The 21,021-nt window shown below is 46.6% G+C and overlaps 1 protein-coding gene across 4 annotated transcripts in view; it reads left to right on the top strand.

Annotated features, from left to right (window-relative positions):
• Window positions 1–21,021, top strand: part of wls (Wnt ligand secretion mediator) — a 174,434-nt gene that overhangs the window by 18,409 nt on the left and 135,004 nt on the right. For all 4 annotated transcript variants that reach the window (XM_067118400.1, XM_067118401.1, XM_067118398.1 and 1 more), the window contains exon 2: window positions 16,280–16,458. In XM_067118400.1, coding sequence (XP_066974501.1) covers window positions 16,280–16,458 — 179 coding nt within the window. The remainder of the gene's footprint in view (window positions 1–16,279; window positions 16,459–21,021) is intronic.

Here is a 21,021-nt window from a genome sequence, read left to right on the forward strand (position 1 = left end):
CAACAGAGGACAACATCCCCAATTGTTATTAGTTTGCCTTGCTGTGTGGGTGTGTCCCACATCAGGCCAACTTTTGGTCATTTAGCCCAACCCCCATTTAAAGAATTTGGACATCAGATTACGATATTGTAATACACTCCTGAATACCTGAATTAGCCCTGGTCACTGACCAGCCCAAACTATATCCCCATAATTTTACCCACAAAGTGGCTAATTAACTGTCAGTGTTACCAACGCTACAGGAAAAATCTTGTCAAATGAGTTACCAGAGGTACCGTTGACAACGCTGCTGCAAGTACCGGCTGACAGAGGCTGACATCCTCAATTGTTATTAGTTTGCCGTGCTGTGTGGGTGTATCCTGCATCAGGCGAACTTTTGGTCATTTAGTCCGACCCCCATTAAAGAATTTGGATATCAAATTACGGCTTTGGACTGTTTTCAGCGCCTTTTCTCCGGGTTTTTCACTTTATTTACTGGATTTGGAACTTCTCTCCCGATTTTGACTTCAGATCGGTAATTTGGACTCGATTGGATAAGTCAGAAGAGAAGACGTCGCCGTCTGCTAGCGCCGCTGCTTCCACTTCATCTACAGTGTCGATGACTGATCCTTCTACTGCTGGAGATAGTGCTGCGCATCGGTCCTGCATGTCTTGCAAGAGTAGGATGAGTACCCTCAAACACGATCGACATTCTGTTTGTATTTTATGTAGTAAGGTTCAGTGCAGTATCAGTCAGATGTGACAAGTATAGGTCTTGGTCAGTAGATCAAATGGAGGATTATATGACACAGAAAATCCTTTGCCTCGAAGATCTTGTAAGCGCAGGTCAGGACCAGCTGTAGGATTACAATCAGTAGATAAGGAAGCGTTAGATTTAGAGTTATTCAAGAAGTTAGAGGACAGTGTATCATCCAGTATGTCTAGCTTATTTCTAGCCTGATGAGTAAGTTAACAGAGAACAGAGATAGTGATAGTAGTTGCATAGTTGATTCTAATCGTTCTTTTTCAGCCCTCCCTGCTTGTTCCAGAACCATCCCTAATGGGTGCCGGGGCTCATGGAGAACTGCCAGCCTTGAAGGTAGGTTCTGCCGGCCCCCCCGACGCAGAGCAGGCAGTGTTGGTAACAGATTCCCCCCCTTTCCCACTCAAGGCGTAAGTTCTGAGGTTGATGTAGAGTTTGGTAAGACAGACAAGTAGGGAAAATAGGTTAGGAAGAGTTCAGAAAGAGAATTGGAAGGTGCAGTCTTCTTCGGGTTCGGTTGGGGTTTTTAGTGTGGCGACTTTGTATTTGAATCCATCTTTGGTTTTATTTTCTGCTTCGAGTTCTTTACAACAGAAGGTTTCTAAGTCCGTGGTTTGTCGTTCCGATGTGGTTTTGACTTTGTCGGGTTCTGAAGTGTTGGAGAATGCTCCTTTGTCTTTGAAGGTTCCTTTTCCTTCAGTGGATGAGTTTGGTTCGTGTTGCGGTGGTGGTAATTCTGGTGATCAGGTTTTCGATTTGGCTCAATATAATGCAGAATTGTTGGGTTTGTCACAGGGTTTATAAATTATTAGTTAGGCAGTGTTTTCAATTTTGGGCTTTCCAGTATTCACGATCACGTCTTGAAGAATTTTCTTGAGTTTGCTAATGATGTCTATCAAGATTATCAAGGGGGAACAGAGTCGGTCTAGTTTCTTTCTCTAAAAACTATAGCCTCTTCTGCTGCTTCTGAGTTTTTCTTTTTTCTCCCAATTTCTTCTAAGCCTTCTTCCAATGTCTTTACACAATCTCCTTCATCGGGTCACTCTTCGGAGAGCTCGCTCTTTGGAGTCTTCTCTCGCTCATCCTGTTTTCTTTGCCATTAACTCAGCAGAGCAAAGAATTGGTTCACTCCTGTAATGTTGAAATTTCGGCGGCTCCCTCTCTCTCTTCGGGGTTGAGGTAAGGTGTACCTTTGGCGGGGCTGTTTTCTTTAGCACCTTACACAGGTCCTGTAGTGTTCTCAGGCTTTTGGTGTAGATGCTTCACAGACAGTTGCAGAGTCTTCCGCAGCTCCGTATTTTCATCTTTTACTGGATTTAAAATATAATGTGCCCACTGCGGTTTTTGTGAATGCTATGGCATTTGGTGCTTCGTCTGCGCTATCGTTGAGTGTATCAGTACCGATGGTGTCTTCAGCCTCTCCTTTTCACTGGAGTAGCTGGTAATTTGCCTTCTTTGGTCCCCATTGGTTCCGCAGCTCGTAGCTTGTCCTGAGAAACACCTTTGAGTACTGGACTAGTTGGTATGTTCTCCACCTGTCTAATGTCGGCAGTAGGTGCTCCGGTGGTTACTCTGAGTGTGGCTTCTTTCTTTTTCTCTCCTTCTTCTACTTCTTTCTCAACTTTTCCTGTGGCTATTTCTGTTCCTCCTCCTAAGGTGTTCACTGTGGGTTCAGCCTTGGTTCTGGGTCATCAGGGAGTTCTTCCTCCCTATCCCTTAATCATTGTGACTTCAGCTCCGGATACCCATCCTGGTGCGACATTGGTTCATCTGCCATTGGGTGGATCGGGTGTTGCCGCCTCTCCGCTCGCAGGGGTGGGCGTTTGTCGCCCAGATGTGGGCGTCCCATGTGTTATGTCATCGTCTCTGGGTGGCGCGGGGTTTGCGCTGTCAAGTGCGACTGACTCAAGAGTTTTGTCATCGGCTTTAGTTGGTACAGGGTTTGCGCAACTGGGTTACGGTTGGCTTAGGTATGATGGGATCAGGTATGTCAGGTGTTGGTCTTGCACATCCGGGTATAGCGAGTTACAGGTTATCGGGTGCAGCTCTAGCTCTAACAGAGAATGCTCTTTTGAAGAAGAGGAGCCGGTACCAGACAGGTTTTCTCCAGTGAATGAAAGCGAGTATAAGCGGATGGTGGACTTTATCCACTCTTTCTATCCGCAGCCCAGGCTCCTGAGGAACCTACACAACCAAACCAAGCAGTCTTGAATTATTGTGTGCAACTAATCCAGTAGTCTCCCAAACATCAAGTAAACTGGCCAAGTCAAGCAGGCGTTGAGGGAATCGGACTCTAGGTTAGCTCCTCTTATTGGGTCGGGTAGACAGGATTCAACCTTGCTTCCTAATCGGAAGGGGTTCTGTAGGGTAGCTGGTTACCCTTCTGCCAGTGTCAGAGTTCCTCTCAACGAATCTGTTGAGGCTCGTCTCTCGGGTTCCTTGTCGAATCGTTTGGTAGTGGTTACATCTTGTGAGGCTTGTATTTTGGAGGACACTTTTCGCAGCCAGTCTGAGGCCTTGTCCCACTCTATGTGGATGTGGTCTGGGTTGATGGGGTTTCTCAAACAAGTTGGATATACTCCCTCTGATACTGTACTGTTTTGACATCCTCATCACTTTAGTTTCGATGGGGTTGGCATACCAGGCTAACATTTCAGTCGGCTGTACAATGTTCTTGGCAAGAAGAGGAGGGACTTCTTTTAAATCATCTTCCTCCTCACTATCCGGACATACATAAGAGGGTTCTGTTGAGGGCGCCTTTTGCGCTCTGCAAGTCTTTTTAGAGAGGAGGATGTCTCCTCCATGGTCAATTTCGTGTTGTCATCAGCAGTAGTGCCACAGGAGGCTATGATTCGTGTGGGTGGTCAGGGTTCAGGTGGTGTGGCCAGTATGACGAACTTTGTTGCTTCTAACTCATGTCTCCGGTGCCTGCAATTATTCATCGTCGAGGGTGCAGAATGTTGAAGTATCTAGCCCTTGGCTGATCCTTGCCTCCTCTCTAGAGGAGCCAGTAAGGGCGAGGGACCTTTTATTAAATCTATGCAAGATACTAGGAATTCGTCTAAACTTTGCCAGGAGTTGCCTAGTTCCAACACAATCTATAACCTTTCAGGGATGAGGATTCTCTCTCTTCCTTTGAGGCTTTTTTTCCCATCCCTGGAAAGGATCCAGTCGGTCCTTCAGCAAGCAGAGGTGTTCCTGTCTGACAGGAAACAGCTGGTACCAGCTTGGAGAAGCCTCTTAGGGAGAATGTCTTCTCTCTCTTTTAATTCCAGGGTCTCGTCTCCAGATGCGTTTCTCTTCAGGTATGTCTCAGGAATCGCTGGGACTTCCGCAACGAGAACGCAGTTATATTCTGGAGCCTGTTGGATCTTCTGTGGTGTTCAGAAGAAGTGCATTGGATACCCGGAAGGTCTATCAACTCCCCTCTTCCTGACGTTCATCTGTACTCAGATGCCTCAGATCAAGGTTGGGGAGCAACCTTGGAGGAAACCCAGGCTTCGGGCCTCTGAAAGGATCGGGAACAAGAGGAGTCAATAAATCTTCGGGAACTCAGGGCTGTAAAGGAAGCCCTCAGGTGTTTTAAAGTCCCAGTGCGCAACAGAGTAGTGGCTCTGTTTTGTGACAACGCAACTCCGTGTCGTATCTGGAGAACTCGGGGGGAATCAAGATCAACAGAACTCAGTACTATAACACATAGAGTCCTGAGAAGGTGCGAAGAACGGAAAGTGTCTCTTCTTCCCCAACTTATATTGGGGAGTCTCAATGTACTGGCCGACTCGTTAAGTTGCTCTCGTTAGGTACTGTATTTTGGGGGGAGAGTGGACTTTGGCTCAGGAAGTAGTATGTCAGGTTCTCCATAAGTGGCCAGCATCTGTGGACGTTTTCACGACGAGATTAAACCATCGTCTTCCGGTATATTTCTCACCAGTGGTGGATCCCATGTCGATAGGCAACGTTGTGATGTTACAAAATTGGAATCACATGCAGGTGTGTGCTTTCTGCCATTTGGTCTCATTCATCAGGTAATCAGGAAATTGTGGGAGTGTCAAGACGTCTATGACTCTAATAGCTCCTTGCTGGCCCTTTGCCCTTGGTTTCTGGAAGTTCCGATGTTCCTTCCCATGCGGAAGATCTTCTCAGACAACCACATTTTCACCATTATCATCCAAACCCTCGTGTGCTGAACCTAGTTGCAAGGCGACTGCCGAGCGAGCAGCTAGACAGACCGGACTCTCTAAAGCTGTGTCTAGACAGCTTTCTTTCAGCTTACAAAGTCAGCCCTTAAGCTGACCAGGTCAGCTGCACAATGTATAGAAGTCGGTGTCGTAAGGAAGGTCATTCCGTCTCTAGACCTTCCATAGCCAAAATAGCTGATTTTCTTTTATTCCCTTGGAAAGTCAAGGTTCTTTCATATTCGGCTATTGCTGGGTAATGTTCAACGATTAGCAGTACATGTAGTTTCCATCTTCCTGAAGATTTCTAGTAGTAAGATCATGCATGATTTATTACGTTCCTTTAAGATTAAATGTCCTGTCTTGCCAACTCGGGCACCTCCATGGGATTTGTTGGAAGTTCTAACATTAAGACAACTGATTAAGAAGGTGTTTTTTCTTATGGCTTTAACTACAGCTAGAAAGGTGAGCGAGCTTCAGGCAGTTTCTAGGCTGGTTTCCTAGGTGGGAAATAATATGTACAGGCAGTCCCCAGTTTACGACGGGGGTTCCATTTTTACGCCACGTCGTAAACCGAAAATCGTCGTAAACCGAAAAATCGTCAAAAATCATAAGAAAACCTTACTTTTAATGCTTTGGGTGCATTGAAAACGAAGTAAACTGCATTTCTGGATCGGGGACCCGTGTCAGCCGGTGAAATAATCCATTCAGCACTTATTTCTAGGTAATTCCGTTGCTAGATACCAGAGAAAAGCTAAATGTAAAGCTGGGGTTACTACCCCAGAGCGAGCTCCAAGAAATGGAGTCGATATGGGTAAAGGGTGAGATTGTCACAATCACGGGACCCTGCCCTATAAAGGTTCCCAATGTCAAAAGTCCCAACGAGAGAGGTGCCGATACAAGCCCATGCACTACTCGCGGACTATACACAAGGCAACACTAGTCGCATTCCATTTTAGCACGCGATTTTGTTCACACGTAATTTCGTTGTGCTCCTTATTTTGTGCTCTTTTTTTTTTTTTTATGGCATCCTCGCAAGGTTCTTCTTCAACAACTTGAGTACCAGTGTTTTATTGTTTTTTAGGTGATTGAAGCTCCTTATTTTCCTTCAGTTTAATAATTAAAGGGATTTATAACGCCCGTCTCTATCTCCTCTCACGACGTCTCATGACCTCTCTTGGTCTTGGGTCGGCATGTTTATTTTGTGTTATTTATTGTATACTTTTTTGTTTGGGATATATTCCCAATTAATGATTCCTAACTTTAGTGGGTTTGATTAATTTTATGTTTGTTCTGTACCCCTTACTACGAGAAGTGATGTTTAGCGATGTTTAGCGTTTAGGCTACGAGCTACCCTTTTATCGGCCCATTCACTTATTTTCATGGCTTCATTATGCCTTTAATTTTGTCCTCACTTCTCTTAGCTTTTGGGAATCTTATTTTCATTGGTACTGTTACGGTTTTTACGTTGTTTTTACAATTTTGTTTGTTTTGTGAATTTTGTGTTCCCTTGCTGGTCAAGTGCTGTCTTGCTGTTTAGGCTACGTGGTTCCCCCTCGGGCCTATTCGCTTATTATTTTGGCTGTATTTTGCCTTATTTTAGACTCTCACTTCTCTAAGCTTGTGGGAACATGATTTTCATTGGTACATTTAAGTTTTGACCTTGTGCTCGGGTGCTTTTGAATTTTGTTGATTATTTTGGGTACTTTCATTTAATTGGAGGTCGGCCATTTCCCTTCACATTCATGTCGTGTTGGGCCTGCCTATCCTCCTACATGTACCTTATAAAAAATTTTTGTTTTATTATGCATTATTTGGGTTATTAGTTAGCCTTTATCCCTCTCCTAGGCTTCCTTCCTTTGCATCGCCTCAGTTAGGTTAGCCTAGGGGTTGGCTATAGTACTTTTTCCCTTCGGGGAAAAATCGTTAAGGGAGGGGCGATCTCGATCTGTACGTATGAGTTTCATGTCTGTGATCTCGTTCTGTACAAATGTGTTTTATGTCTGGTGCTTCCCTTTGTTTGGTTTTGGCTTGGATATATTGCCTACGTCCACCCTCTCCCTGTTTCGGCTTTTCACTTAGGCTAATGTTCCTAATAGGTTAAGCTGGAATAGCGAGGGTTTACCTCATGTAGCCTATCCTAGTTCATTCCTTCTTTGGGTTGCTTACCAAAGGTGACCAGGAGTGCTCTCCCCACTCCTGTTCACACTTCTTTTACCGACTATATATATTATTTTGTTGCATCGGGAATCCCCTTCTCCCCCTGTTACCCTTTGCTCTCTCTCCCCTTGGTTTGTTTTCAAGGTTTGTTAACTTTCCAAGGCTTGAGAGCAATTTATCCTTGTTTTGTGCTGTAGCCTACATCCCCTCCCTCTGCATTGATTGGTTGTCCCTCGGTGTGTCTGACCTTGGTGGGCACCCACCTGGGCCTGGAGGTGACCGGGAGTGCTCTCCCCACTCCTGTTCACACTCCTTTACCTTTCTTTGCTCTCCTGGCCGTGAGGTTTTTGCCCTTCCTCTCTTTTTCTCTCGCTCTTGTCGTGCAACACAGCTCACATAGCGAGGGGATCTATGAGGATCTCTGGGCACCCGGGGAGTGCTGTCCCACCCCTGGTCGCTACTTTGGGTTACCAACCTCCTGGCCTGTCCTTCCCTCCCCTTCCTTTTACGTCGACTGTTTCCCTTCGTGGTGCTTCCTACATGTTCGCACCTCACTGTTGGGATCTCATACGAGGCCAGTTAGCGTTTTCCACCTAACTGTCTTCTGTTTTGTTTACTTTCGGCGTTCCCCCTCCATTTTGCTACTACCTGTTCGGTGTTTCATTATCTCGTTGGGCGCTCTCCTTGCTTACTGCTCCGGCAGTTATAGTGTTTAGAGGTTGGCGTTTATTCCCCCCACCGCTATCACTTCGTTCAGGATATCCTCCTCCGGGGGTTTTCCTCTCTTGGCTCTGAGTGCGCCCACTTCCGAACAGTTCATAACCTTCCCACTATGTTTGTATCCGTCACATATTATTAAAACATGGTCGCTCCGGAATGTTCCGTTGGCTCTGTTTTTGTGTCTATGAGATTTGTCCTGTTAGCCCGGTTTTTCTCCGGTTTTCTCCAGGGGTTTTCCTGGTCTGACTAGGCTGGGTCGCTGCTACGGTTCTCTGCTCCGGCATCCGTTCCAGCATGCCCATTTCTCATACGTTTTCAGCTGGTTTTGTCGAGTGCAGGAATGCTCCGCTATCCTGCAACAAGCCAGCGGTCACGGAGTCTATAGTTCCCATTCCGGTGCGCAGTGTGTGTTGGAGAATTTATAGTTTGGTGCGGAAGGTTGTGAAGTACACTATGCTCTCCCTGAGCAGACTATTTGATGAGCCCGTGGGTTTTATATGCACCTGTCGGTTTTATCTCCGTCAAACTCCGCCTCATATGGCTTATTTTTGGCTCGGAAGGTTGTGAAGTACGCTATGCTTTCTCCGAGCAGGCTACTTGATGAATCCGTAGGTTTTATTTACGCCTGTCGGTTTTATCTCCGCCAAACGCCGCCTCATATGGCTTATTATTAGTCGTTTGGCACCCGGCAGGTTGCGTTGTGCGCTATGCTCTCTCCAAGCAGGCTACCTGATGAATCCGTAGGTTTCATATACACCTGTCGGTTTTACCTACATCAAACTCCGCCTCATATGGCTTATTAATAGTCGCTCTTTCGGTGTTTGGGCTCTCTCTGGGCGAGATTCTCGGTGAATCGGTAGGTTTCATATACACCTATCGTTTTCCCTCCGCCAAACTCCGTCTCCGGGCGAGATTCTCGGCGAATCGGTAGGTTTCATATACACCTATCGGTTTTCCTTCGCCAAACTCCGTCTCATATGACTTATTAATAGTTGCTCCTCCGGTGTTTGGGGTCCTAATTTTCCCTCCTGGAGGCCGGTGCAAGTCTCGTAACTCTTCGCTTCACCTCTAGTCCGTTCATAGCGAATTCTCGGTAAATTGGGTCAGCAGCTTCGGTTTTTCGAACGTAGAGTCAGGAAATTCCTATGTCCTTATCGGTGGACATTTGTAATGTTCCTTTCCTTGGCGCCCAGTTCTCAATTTCAGTTGCTGAAGAAGTTGCTGCCCCTTTGTTTACCAAGTCCAAGAGTTGACCCTTCCTCTTAAAATAAATTAACTGTTTACGGAGAGTTTTCTGAAGACGTTGCGGCCTTCAGTCTCGTTCTCGACCCTGTGAACATCGTCCCGGAGCGATAAGTAGGTGCGGGAATAAGTGAGGCAAACCTTTTCCGCTTAGCTCGAAATTAAGTGAGGCAAACTTTTCCTTTAGTGGATTCGTTAGCTCCTCATCCCTTTTCGACGGTTCCTGGTCTACTGTCCCTGAGGTGAAATCAGTCAAGAAAGACCCTTTTTAACCCAAGAAGACCGCTCCGGGCCCCTCGAGGACGCCTCGGATCTCTAGTCCGGTGCCGCCTACGAGTTAGGCCTCGTCTTCTGAAAGGGACACGGCCCAAGCAAAGCAAGGCGGTTACCCCTCCTTCCTTTGTTGCAGACTCTTTTACGGGTCTCCTTATAAGGAGCTCGATATGAGGGTCATTGACAACCTATCAAACTATCTAACTATCTATCTACCTCATGGTCCGTGCCTTCCCTTTCCCAGGAGCTTAAATCTCAAAGAGTTTAATCTCAGGACTCATTATCAATGGATCACCTGTAAAATCCTGCTCCGTTCCGGAATTCTATCGTTCCGGACACCTCCACCTCTTTTCCCCTTCGGTCTGGAGAACCTTTGGCGCCTAACCCTTTATGCTTCCCAGCATGTAGGCACCCTCCTATCGAGGGTGTGAGCACACGGAGGTTGGCGGAATTGCATTTCTTCCCTTCCGGCCTGGTATCCCCTTATCCGGGTTTTACCAGACTGGCAGAAGGAGCATGGTATCTGTCTGGCAAGATCCCTAAGGGAGCCCTCATCTTCCCTAGGGCTGGGCACATCGTCTCCTGAGAACTCTAACGGAGTGGCAGGCGGAGAATTCCAAGTTCACGCCAGCTATGGGGTCTTAGCGTGCTCTCTTTGAGAGACCTGCTTCCTACCCCTTGTGCTCCGAATGTAGCCCCTCTTATCAACAGGCTTGTTTCGAAAATCAACCGCTGACGCATTTCCGGGAGACAGATATCACAGATACGTTCACAATGACTCTTCTAACCCCGGACTACGCTTCTAATTTATTCAGCGTACAGCTCCCTAAGCTTCCGGAGTCAATTCCCGGAAGCTGAAACAGGGTGTAAAGACAGGCTTGCCAGGTCCTGGAACTCTTTGACCTTAACAGAAACAATGTCTGTGGTATATAATGGCAGTTCGTTGTTTCCGGTCCTGATAAAATCTCTCTTGTCAGGTTTTCTGCAGGTCCCGCTTTATTTCATCAGTCCGGATGGACAGCTGAAAACACATTTTTCGCCAGTTACGTTCCGCCTTGAGCCGAAAAGTCTTATGAACAGTTTCACCTGGAGAATTAATCTTTTCCCCAGGTGGGCATTGTTACGGTCTGTCCGGGGCTACTAATGTTAATCAGAGCCTCTGTTCTCGTGGGTGTCTGCCTTATGAGCGGAAACAATCTGATCTTGCCGGGCCCTGTCCCAAGTCCGGCAAAAAGTTCATGTAGTTCAAGCGCCCCCCTGCTCAGGCGGTGGTGCAGGCTCTTCAGGTTCCTGCCCCTGGACAGCCGTCAGCCTCTCACTCCCAGCCTCCACCTCGATGTGTGTGGGTTCAGCCAACACATCAGCCCCTTGTAACTCCCCCGTGTGTCTCTGCCTCCCCCATGTGCCTCCGCCGGAGTTTTCTTTGCTTCATACGAAAACCCAAGGAAGGAATTTTCACTAGACATTCTACCAGAGGCACTGAACCTCGGGGTTATCATAGGAGCAGGGAAGCATCCTGCTCCTCTCCGAGAAATTGGGAAGGCATATGCTTCAGGGGAGGCAATCAAGCCTCCTCCCAGTAGTATTTCTCACGTGGGTGGGAGGCTGTACCATTTTCGGGGCCACTGGAACTTCAGTCCCTGGGCCCAGAGTATAGTTATCAAGGCCCGGGGTGGAGCTGGACTGTTGTCCCCCTCCCCCAATCAGGTTCGGTCAGTTACCGGCCGGGATCTGGAGGACTTTGTGAATGGCCTGTCAGGCTTTTTCAGTCTGCCAGGGAAGTTCCCTTCCACTGGAAAATTTTTCCGGGCGTGTCCCGTTTATTTTCCTCATTCAATGCGGCAAGTCTCGGTTGCTTACAGTCTTGTAGGTTCGGATCCTACTGCTCGGTGGAGCCGTAACCACCTCTATAGACCTTTCCGGCGCTTCCTTTCACATCTTAGTTGCAGGAAGGTTCTATCCCTTCTTGGGATTCAGACTCGGGGAGCAGGCGTACCCCTTCAGGTTCATGCCCTCCTCAGTGCAGCCCCCAGAATATTTGCCAGTTTGAACAATACCCTAGTTCAACAGCTCCGGTATTAGAAGGTTATGCTAGCCGCATATCTAGTTGCCTGGCTCATTTGGGCACCCAGCGTCGGGAATTGCCTGAGGGTGCCGGTCATTATAATCGGTTTTCTAGAGTCTCTGGGCTTCTAAGTACACAGGAAGGAATCCCACCTGATTCCGGAGGGTAGCCTTCAGTAGTTGTGAATCCAGTGGCAGCGGAAAGAGAGAGCAAGGGCAACCAAACATTTCATCAACACAAGCATACCTCTCGCCGTGCCCAAGAAAAGGTCTTGGGCTCTCTCCAGTTTGCTTCAGTGATGGTTCTCCTTCTGGAGTCAAAGCTGGAGTTTATAACCGGGGTATGGCAGAGTCAGGGGCGTGTCTCCTGATTCCTCCTATTTGAATAATGGCCTCCGCCTTGAACAACTGTCAAGAGCTTATCGGGTCAGTTCCTCTCCAGCTTTCCCCTCCGGCCTCAGTATTCCACACCGTCACCTCTCTGGGCGGGTGGGGTGGATATTTTTGGCTCCATGAAGTGCATGGAACTTAGTCGGTCATGTTCCGGCAGTTCCATTTCAATGCTTTGGAGGGCTGTGGCAGTCTTCCTGTCCTTGGGAAACTTCTTCCTCCCAAGAGGATTCATTTTACGCTGGTTCTGAACAAAGCAGCAATAGTGCGCTATGTAAACAAGTGGGGTTCGAACTCGAAGTTGCATCATTCAGGTTACGGTTCATTCTTCTCCATAACCAACAGACACAAGTGCCTCTGTCTGCCACCCTTCTCGTAGGGGTCCAAAAGGTCACTACATTTTCTCTATCCAGGGCCTCCCCCCTGGTGTCGGAATAGTCCTTAGACGAAGCGTCATTCAGGTAGTCTTGTGATCTTTTCCTGGACCTAGAAGTAGGTCTGTTTGCAACCCAATTCAGCCACAAGCTATCAGGCTGCCACAACTGGTATAAACTCAGCCTGCGTCAGCCTCCACAAAGTTTTGATGCCCTGGCTTTGTGGTCTTTGTGAATTTTACAGTTTAGGAGGAAACTGATATTGGTCCTGTTATTACTGTTTTCCTAAAATCAGTCAAGGGATCCTACTCTACTGCAGTATGGTTCTGCAGTTAAGTAACTAGCACTCTTCACATAGTTTTTGAAGCTTCAGTAATGATGCAGCCGCATTGGCCCCGAGGAAAGTGTTTTGTTGGAACCAGATTCACAGGCCCTTAATTTTCAACCCCTAGGGTCTGTGTTCGTCTGAGACCAGTACTCCGTTCACATTCGGTTTCCTGGTCTTTGAGTAATGTATCGGAGTTAGCTTCGGTAGCCAACAATCATCTTGTTCTTACCTTTCCTTGTTGGGGAAGACCCAAATTTTTAATCAGCTTAGCTTCTAGTGCTAGTTTTCCTGTACTGTCTGCCCTGTCTAGCGGAACCAACCATTTTGGTTTCCCCACATCAGGGGTAGTGTTGCGAATTCCTCACCCTAACTTTCTATCTACAGTTGAAGGTCCTCATTTTCGGTGGTCACCTTGGAAAGTACTTCCCTTTCACAAGGTCTGTCTCTGTGCCCAGTTTTCTCCTTACAGGCTTTTTTAGACAGGACCTCGCAGTTTGGTCAGGTCCTCTCTTTATTTGGAAAGGGGGGTGGGTACTGTCATTGTGTCTGCTATTAGGCAGCAAGTATTTTCTTAATACAAGCCTATTCAGGTTCAATTCCAAAGCTCATGATCTTAGACGGTGGCCACTTACATTATTTTCATTACATGAATTTAGAGGACCTTACTAATGTTCAGGGTGGAATTCTCCCCTAGTTTTCAACGTTTTTATTTAAAGTCTTTAATAGCATAAGAATGATATTTATTTCTCTGTTATTATTTCACCGGGTGACACGGGTCCCCATCCAGAAAAAGGATTTTGACAAAGGAAAAATCTATTTCTGGGGAGGGGCCCGTGTCACCCGGTGACCCACCCCTGTTTTTCATTCTCTCCCTCCCATGGTAAACATCATTCTAGTGGGGTGGGTGCTAACATGGAATGCAACTAGTGTTGCCTTGTGTACAGTCCGCGAGTAGTGCATGGGCTTGTATCGGCACCTCTCTCGTTGGGACTTTTGACATTGGGAATCTTTATAGGGCAGGGTCCCGTGATTGTGACAATCTCACCCTTTACCATATACGACTCCATTTCTTGAGCTCGCTCTGGGGTAGTAACCCCAGCTTTACATTTAGCTTTTCTCTGGTATCTAGCAACGGAATTACCTAGAAATAAGTGCTGAATGGATTATTTCACCGGGTGACACGGGCCCCTCCCCAGAAATAGATTTTTCCTTTGTCAAAATCCTTTTTTTATTGAGGTTATCATAAAAAACCTCCAAATTATGATTATTCTGCCATTTTGGAGCCATATTTCTTCCGTCGGATCGGTGTACGACACGTCATAACCCCGGAACATGCGTCGTAAACCAGGAAATAATTTCCGATTAATATATTTGAAAAGCATCGTAACCTCGGAACGTCGTAAGCCGGACCCGTCGTAAACCGGGACTGCTTGTATTTGTCTCTTCCGTAATTTGTGGCGAAGTCGGAGCCTCGTTTGTTTAGGGTTCTTTATCTGCAAGTGTTCCTTACCGGCGATCCAGCGAAGATGTCCTTACGTCCGGTGCGTGCATTAAAAGTCTATTTATCAAAGGTTGAGAAACTCCATCCACGTCCGTGTACACTTCTCGTCTCTCCGCAGAATCCTTCACGTCGCTGTCAAAGAATGCGATTAGTTACTTTCTGAGGAAGATAATTTCCAAGGCTTCTCAGGGTTCTTCTTCGTCAGAGTGCACAGTATTCGGAGTATGGCCACTTCATCTTCCTTTCTAAGGAATTGTTCAGTGTCTTCTGTTCTGGAGGCGGCTACTTGGAAGTCCGTCTCGATGTTTACGTCTTTTTACTTAAGAGACATTCAATTCGCCTCGTCGGAGGGTTATTCTCTTAGTCCGTGTGTAGTGGCTAACTCGATTATCTAGGGTGCATTCATTTAGCCGAGGTGGTATTCTCTTAGCGGGGAGGTTCTTAGGTTAACCAGATAGAGGAATTCCTTTTAGTCTTTAGAATCTTAGGCAGCAGTAATAGTATAATCACATGAACTTAGGTTTGGTATGTTTTTAAGTATCTTAGTCTTTGATAATTTCCCTACGAGAGTCCAATGGGGTTCTCTACAGTAGTAGGCTAGGCTCTTTTGTCGGTGTCGAGAAACTTCTTCGCTCGTCGATCGTCGGGCCTTATCCAGAGAATCAGCAGCTTGGCACACTGCTTCATTCCCCTCCATACATGAGAGTCTCTGAATAGCCACATGGAAGGTTCATTGTACTCCTCCATACTTGAGAGCTTCTGAAGAGCCATGTGGGAGGTCGACAGACCGAGACAGTACTGATCTGACTGACGATCAAAGTACTCTCCAGCATGTCTATTCACCAAAAGCATTGATTTATATGGTGAGTGTATGACTAAACAGATATCCTATGCAGAGCAGATCAGTGAGCTACCATCTCTGCAGTTGTAAAAAGGGGGCATGCCGCAACCTAGATTGGTCTCCCTCCAGCATGTCTCTTCTCTGAAAGCATTGATCGATATGGTGACATACATTTACACATAGGTTGATAATGAGTTACCTGCTTATTCTTTGTTGACAGGTCGGGCTGAATTAGATTGATTCCACCTCCATGAAAATTTTGTTAATCAGGCTAATTCAGGTGTTCAGGAAGTGTATTGCAATATGAAGTTTTCATAATAAAACTAATATTGTAATACTTACCAGAACACCTGAATGATTCCCACCCTCCTCCCCACTTCAATTTTTGATAGTGAGTAACTCAGTTGGGGATGTCAGCCTCTGTCGGCCGGTATTTGCAGCAGCGTTGTCAATGGTACCTCAGATAACTCATTTGACAAGATTTTTCCTGCAGTATTGGTAACGCTGACAGTTAATTACCCACTTTGTGGGTAAAATTATGGGGATATAGTTTGGGCTGGTCAGTGACCAGGGCTAATTCAGGTGTTCAGGTAAGTAAAACAATAGTAGTTTTGTTATGAAAACTTCATTTTTATGACAAAATAAAGTTTTATATATACTTGCCAAGTAATTACATGATCAGACCCCACCCTCCTCCCCACGCATGAGTATAAGGGCATAAACAAATTGAAGCCCATTTGCTAGTTGTTCCTCACTTTCCCCAAAAGTGGGTTGGGGGTGAGTCACCTAACCAGAACAAAATAGCGAACCCGCGAATTTCAAAATTTTAGTTGCCGAGGGAGTGAGACTAATAGCAGTGCAATTACTTGGTAAGCATATGTAAAACTTCATTTTATCATAAAAATGTTATTTTTAGAAACAGCTACTGAAGAAGTGATTTACAGACTGAACTTGTATAATGATTTTCTTCAGGTCATTTTGGAGTTAGATTTTGTTTTCATTTCTCTATCTTTGAAGACTGGAATATATAAATGCACTAAATTAGGCTTTTAAGTAAGAATTAGAAAACAATTAAAAAGAATTACTGAAGACTGGTACTGTGGAGAACAGTTTTCTTTTGGACAACTTGTGTTCTGTTAGATGTAGAATATTTGTAGGATATGAATTTCTACTGCAGAACAAATGGATAGTAATAATGTTAATTGCAGTACTGTATATATGATATATGTTTGATCACTGATTGCTTACAGAAAAAACAGGTGGAAAATAAATTCATTTACTTGTTGGATTTTACTGTAAATATTGTAGTTTTTACATTACAGTACATGGATTGTTAGCAAATGGCAAGTATGACTACCTTGCTTGGGTTGAAAGGGTTATTTCCCATTGATTTTTTTGATCTGTAAGATTACTATTCTGTAATGTGTAATAAATTCAGTTTCCATTACTTTTGTAATCTTATCTTGCAGCTCCTGCTCCATCATCTGCCATGTCAGTGCTGGGAACAAAGTGCATTGACAAGAACTATGAGAATGACAACTGGTACTGGGTCCGTGGGAAGCATAAATGTAGGAGCATTCGAGACAACAATGAACCTGTTATTGAGGAGCAACAAATTACAGCAAACAATATTATCTTTACCTTTCAGGTGCTTAGAGACATGTTTTGATTTTCGTGCGTATGCATATGATCATTTTTATCTTTGAACTTACCCTCTATAATTTTGAATTTTATACATGAACTTACCTGTTGTTTACATATAGCTGTAATTCTCGATCTCGACAGAAAATTCAAAACTGGCGGTCCCGCTAATATATGGTCAGGTGATACGACTACCCCGCCCTCTACCGGGGTACCTGGATCCATTTCCATCAACAACTAATCATATTTTCTCTGTCGGGGCCGGCGACTAGTCGCCTGCTCCTCTTCAGAAATTCATCGGTGCTTTTTCGTTTCTTGTTTGGTGAAGTACCCACTTTTGTTGACGGTTCTGGCTTGTTTTTGGCTTTGGTTGAGATTTTTTCTAGTTATGTCTGATTCAGGATCTCAAATTAGATATTGCGAGGGGGGTTGTAAAACTCGAATGTCTCGGTCTAACATAGACCCTCACTCTTCTTGCTCTAACTGTAGAGGGAAATTGTGCACGAATCTGGATAGATGTGATGAATGTTCGTCTTTGTCTGTGCTTGATTGGCAAAAGTTGGCTAAATATCAGGCAAAATTAAGTAAAGATAGGGCACGTAAGGCTTGGCCAGAAGTTCCTCCCAGAGTAGGAGTAGTATTGCCTCTTGTTCTGTTCCTGTTACCCCTCCTGTTCCTATTCCTGCCCCGAACCTGTTGTTTCCGAACCCACTACCGTGTCAGACCTTCGGGCAGAATTTGATGGTAAGATTTCGGCTCTTTTCTCTGCGATAGAGAAGATTGGCCAGGATGTGAGTGCGATGTCTAGACATCGAAGTGTTGCAGTGATAGTGTTGTGGAGGAGGTGACTGTTCGTCCCCTCGTTCTCTCCTAGGTCGAGGCCTCTGTCCGGCTCCCAGGGTTCAGGAGAAGACATGCCGAAAGCCGAAGGGAGGCGAGTGGGGTCTGCTCACGAGCAGTTGCTCCCTCTAACAGTCCTGTTAAGCGTCCCAGGCTGTTGCAGCTCGCTATAGTAAAAGCGATGCGGAAGTGTCTTCTTGTGCTTCTGTTTCGTCGAGGAGGAGTTGGAAGCAGTCAGAGTCTAGTAGGCGCTGAAGAGACGCAGAGCTTCCTCTCCAAGTCAAGTTCCTATCAAGAAACTTTCGCACGTTCTCCTCTTCCGTCTTGTAGCTTTTGGGATAGCCCAGAGATCTCTTCTTCTTCAGGCAGTCCGGATGTACGTTCTACGGATCGTAGCGGCGCCGATCCTCCTGTTAGCATGCAAGTAGCGGCTTCCTTCCCGTTGGATCCCAAGTCGGCTTTTATGCCTCCGGTTCCTGGCCCCTTTCGCAAGAGGACAAATTGGACAAGATTTTGAGACTTTTCGAAGGTTTTAAAGCTCCAGCACTTCAGGTTCCTTCTGCAACTGAGGCTCCGGTCTCTGCTCCCGCTCACGCACCTGGCGCCACTTCCGCTTCGCTTCACGCCTGACTCGCTTCCTCTCGCGCGCCTGGCTCCGCTTCCGATCGCGCTCCTGGCGCCACTTCCGCCGCACCGCCGCACTCACGACGCTACTTTGGCGCTTGGCGCCTCAAAACACGTTTCAAGGCGCACAATGTTTGCGCTTCTAGCGCTACTGTGGTTTTTGGCGCCTCTTTGGCTCTCGGATCTTCTAAGGCTCCTGACTCCTCTCAAGCTCATGTTTCGATACGCTTGACGCTGGTCGGGCTCTTGGCGCCGGTGACGTTCGCGATACTCAAGAGGATAACACAAGTTTGGCTCCCGAGACGTTTCTATCCGCGGTGCTCCAACTGCTTCAGAGATTCTCTCCCCAGTTTCCGATGTTTCGAAGTAGATGATGTTCCGTCTGCTCCTACGCCCAACTTTAAGCATCTCTTACAACTTTTTGAAGAACTTTTCAAGAAGACTTTGCTCCAGCTTCCCCTTCGCCTCCGACTCACGCAGTTTGCCAAGGATTTTAAACCTCCTTCCTCTAGATTTCTGAAGCTGGTCCTGTCTGTTTCAAGTGAAAGAGCTCTCCGAAGGCAAGAAGGATGGTTGAGCAAGAAAAGATCTCAGGGTAAAACATCTTTCTGTTTTCCCCCTCTCAACTGTCTTTTAAGTCTCGTTAGGGTATGAGACTGGGGAAGTCTTTTCCTTGGGAGTCTCTGCCTCCTCTCAAGGGGATTTCTCCAGCCTTGTGGATTCTGCCCGTCGCTCAGCTTTTTCTTCGTCCAAAGTCGGCTTCGTCATCGGAAATTGACCATCTGGTGAAGAGTTCCTATAGGATCTTGGAGATCTTTTCTTTTATTGACTGGTCTATAGGAGCCTTGAGCAGGATAGTGAAAGTCTGTGATCTTCCCCCAAGACTGCTACAGATCTTGATGCTATTTTGGCCTGCCTGGACAAGGCCATCACGGACGGAACGTCAGAAATTGCCTCAGTGACTGCTACCGCATTTTGAAGAAGAGAGCACATTGGATTTCGTTTTGTCGCGAGAGGAGTCTCCAGGAACCAGAAATCTGCTCTTCTTTTGCTCCTTTGCTTAAGGAATCCCTTTTTCCCGCCACGTTAGTTAGGAAATTTCGAGGCTCTCTCACGGAAGTCTACTCAAGACCTACTGGCTCATTCTTCTTCTAAAGACCCAGGTTTTCGACTACTCCAGTAGTACCCAAGCCTTCTTTCCTGTATCCTCTAGGCCTTCTCCGGGTACTCCTTCTCGGCCCTTTTCCGTGCTAGGGGAAGAGGAAAATTCTCTTCTCATCCCCAGAAAGCTAGGGGTACCAACCGATGAGTTCAAGGTCCTTCATGCAACGGTCGGAGCCAGACTAAAGTCGTTCTGGCAAGTTTGGGAGGCCAAGGGAGCAGAACCCTGGGTGATCAACGTTCTGAGAGAAGGCTACACCATTCCCTTCTCAGAGAGTCCTCCTTTAAAGTCTTCGCCAGTAGACTTCAACGTATCATCCAGGGACTCAGAGAAACTTGTGGTGTTGGAGGAGGAAGTTACTTCCTCCTTCAAAAGGGAGCCATAGAAGCAGTCCTCGAACCTTCATCTCCGGGTTCTACAACCGTCTGTTTCTGGTTCCAAAATCGTCAGGAGGATGGAGACCAGTCCTCGACGTAAGCGCCCTGAACAAATTTGTGCTTCAAACACCATTCAAGATGGAAACCACACAGTCGGTTATCAATTCCCTGAAGGAAGGAGACTGATGGTGTCCTCGATCTCCAGGACGCATACTTTCATGTTCCTATCCATCCGAGATCAAGGAAATTCCTACGGTTTGTGTTCAGAGGCAGGGCTTTTCAATTCAGGGCTCTTTGCTTCGCCTATCAACAGCCCCACAAGTTTTCACAAGGACGATGACTCCAATTGCGAAATGGCTTCACTTAGAGGGAATTCACATTTCCCTTTACCTCGACGACTGGCTGATCCGGTCTCCGTCAAAAGGCCAATGCATGAAGGACCTACAAAGGACCCTTTCTCTTACCGACGAATTGGGACTCATAGTAAATCTTCCAAAGTCACAACTCTCTCCATCTCAAGACTTGACTTATTTGGGAGTTCGGATGAACTCAGTTCTTTTTCAGGTTTTTCCGACGTCTCAAAGGATCGAGAAATGCCTGCTGAAAGTGAGATACCTGATGGCAGCCAAGACTTGTTCTGCCAAGGAATGGATGAGCCTTTTAGGCACCCTCTCATCGCTAGAGATGTTCGTCAGTCTGGGGAGGCTACACATGAGACCACTTCAGTTCTTCCTACAGCAGATCTGGAACAGGAAGAAAGACACGGATTCGTTTGTTTTTCCTCTATCCACTCAAGTAAAGCAAGACCTGTCATGGTGGAAACGACAGGAGCAAACTAGATCGAGGTTTGTCACTGAGACAGAGGAACCCAGACCTGATGTTGTTCTCCGGCGCTTCAGACGAGGGTTGGGGAGCAACATTGGGGGATCTTCAAGTGTCAGGCAATTGGTCTTCATCCCAACGGGACTGGCACATAAATGCGAAAGAGTTGAAGGCAATTCATCTAGCCTTGGAACATTTCGTGCTTCTGGTGGAAAACAAAAAGATAGTAGTGCACTGGACAACTCCACAGCTCTGGCGTGTGAAGAAACAAGGAGGCACTCACTCCTTCTCTCTGTTCGAGATCGCAAAAGACCTGCTTTTGTGGGCGGCAACCAAGAACATAGAGCTAGTAACTCGCTTCATCCCGGGAGCTCTCAACGTAAGAGCGGATATCCTCAGCAGGTCACTCCAGGTCATTCCGACGGAATGGACCCTCCACCAGAAAGTCTGCCAAGGCCTGTGGAAGGTTTGGGGAACTCCCATGTTAGACCTGTTCGCAACGAGGGAAAACCGCAGACTACCTCTCTTTGCTCTCCTGTTCCAGACCCAGAAGCATTAGCGGTGGATGCCATGCTCCTGGACTGGTCGGGTCTCTTCCTTTATGCATTCCCTCCCTTCAGGATGCTGGGAGAAGTCCTGAAAAAGTTTCAGCACACACAGGTGTGTCAATGATCCTTATAGCTCCATGGTGGCCAGGAAGATCATGGTTTCCAGAGCTACTGGAGAAAGTAGTGGATTGGCCAAG

Source organism: Macrobrachium rosenbergii, chromosome 16 (genome assembly GCF_040412425.1).
Source record: "Macrobrachium rosenbergii isolate ZJJX-2024 chromosome 16, ASM4041242v1, whole genome shotgun sequence".
NCBI lineage: Eukaryota > Metazoa > Arthropoda > Malacostraca > Decapoda > Palaemonidae > Macrobrachium > Macrobrachium rosenbergii.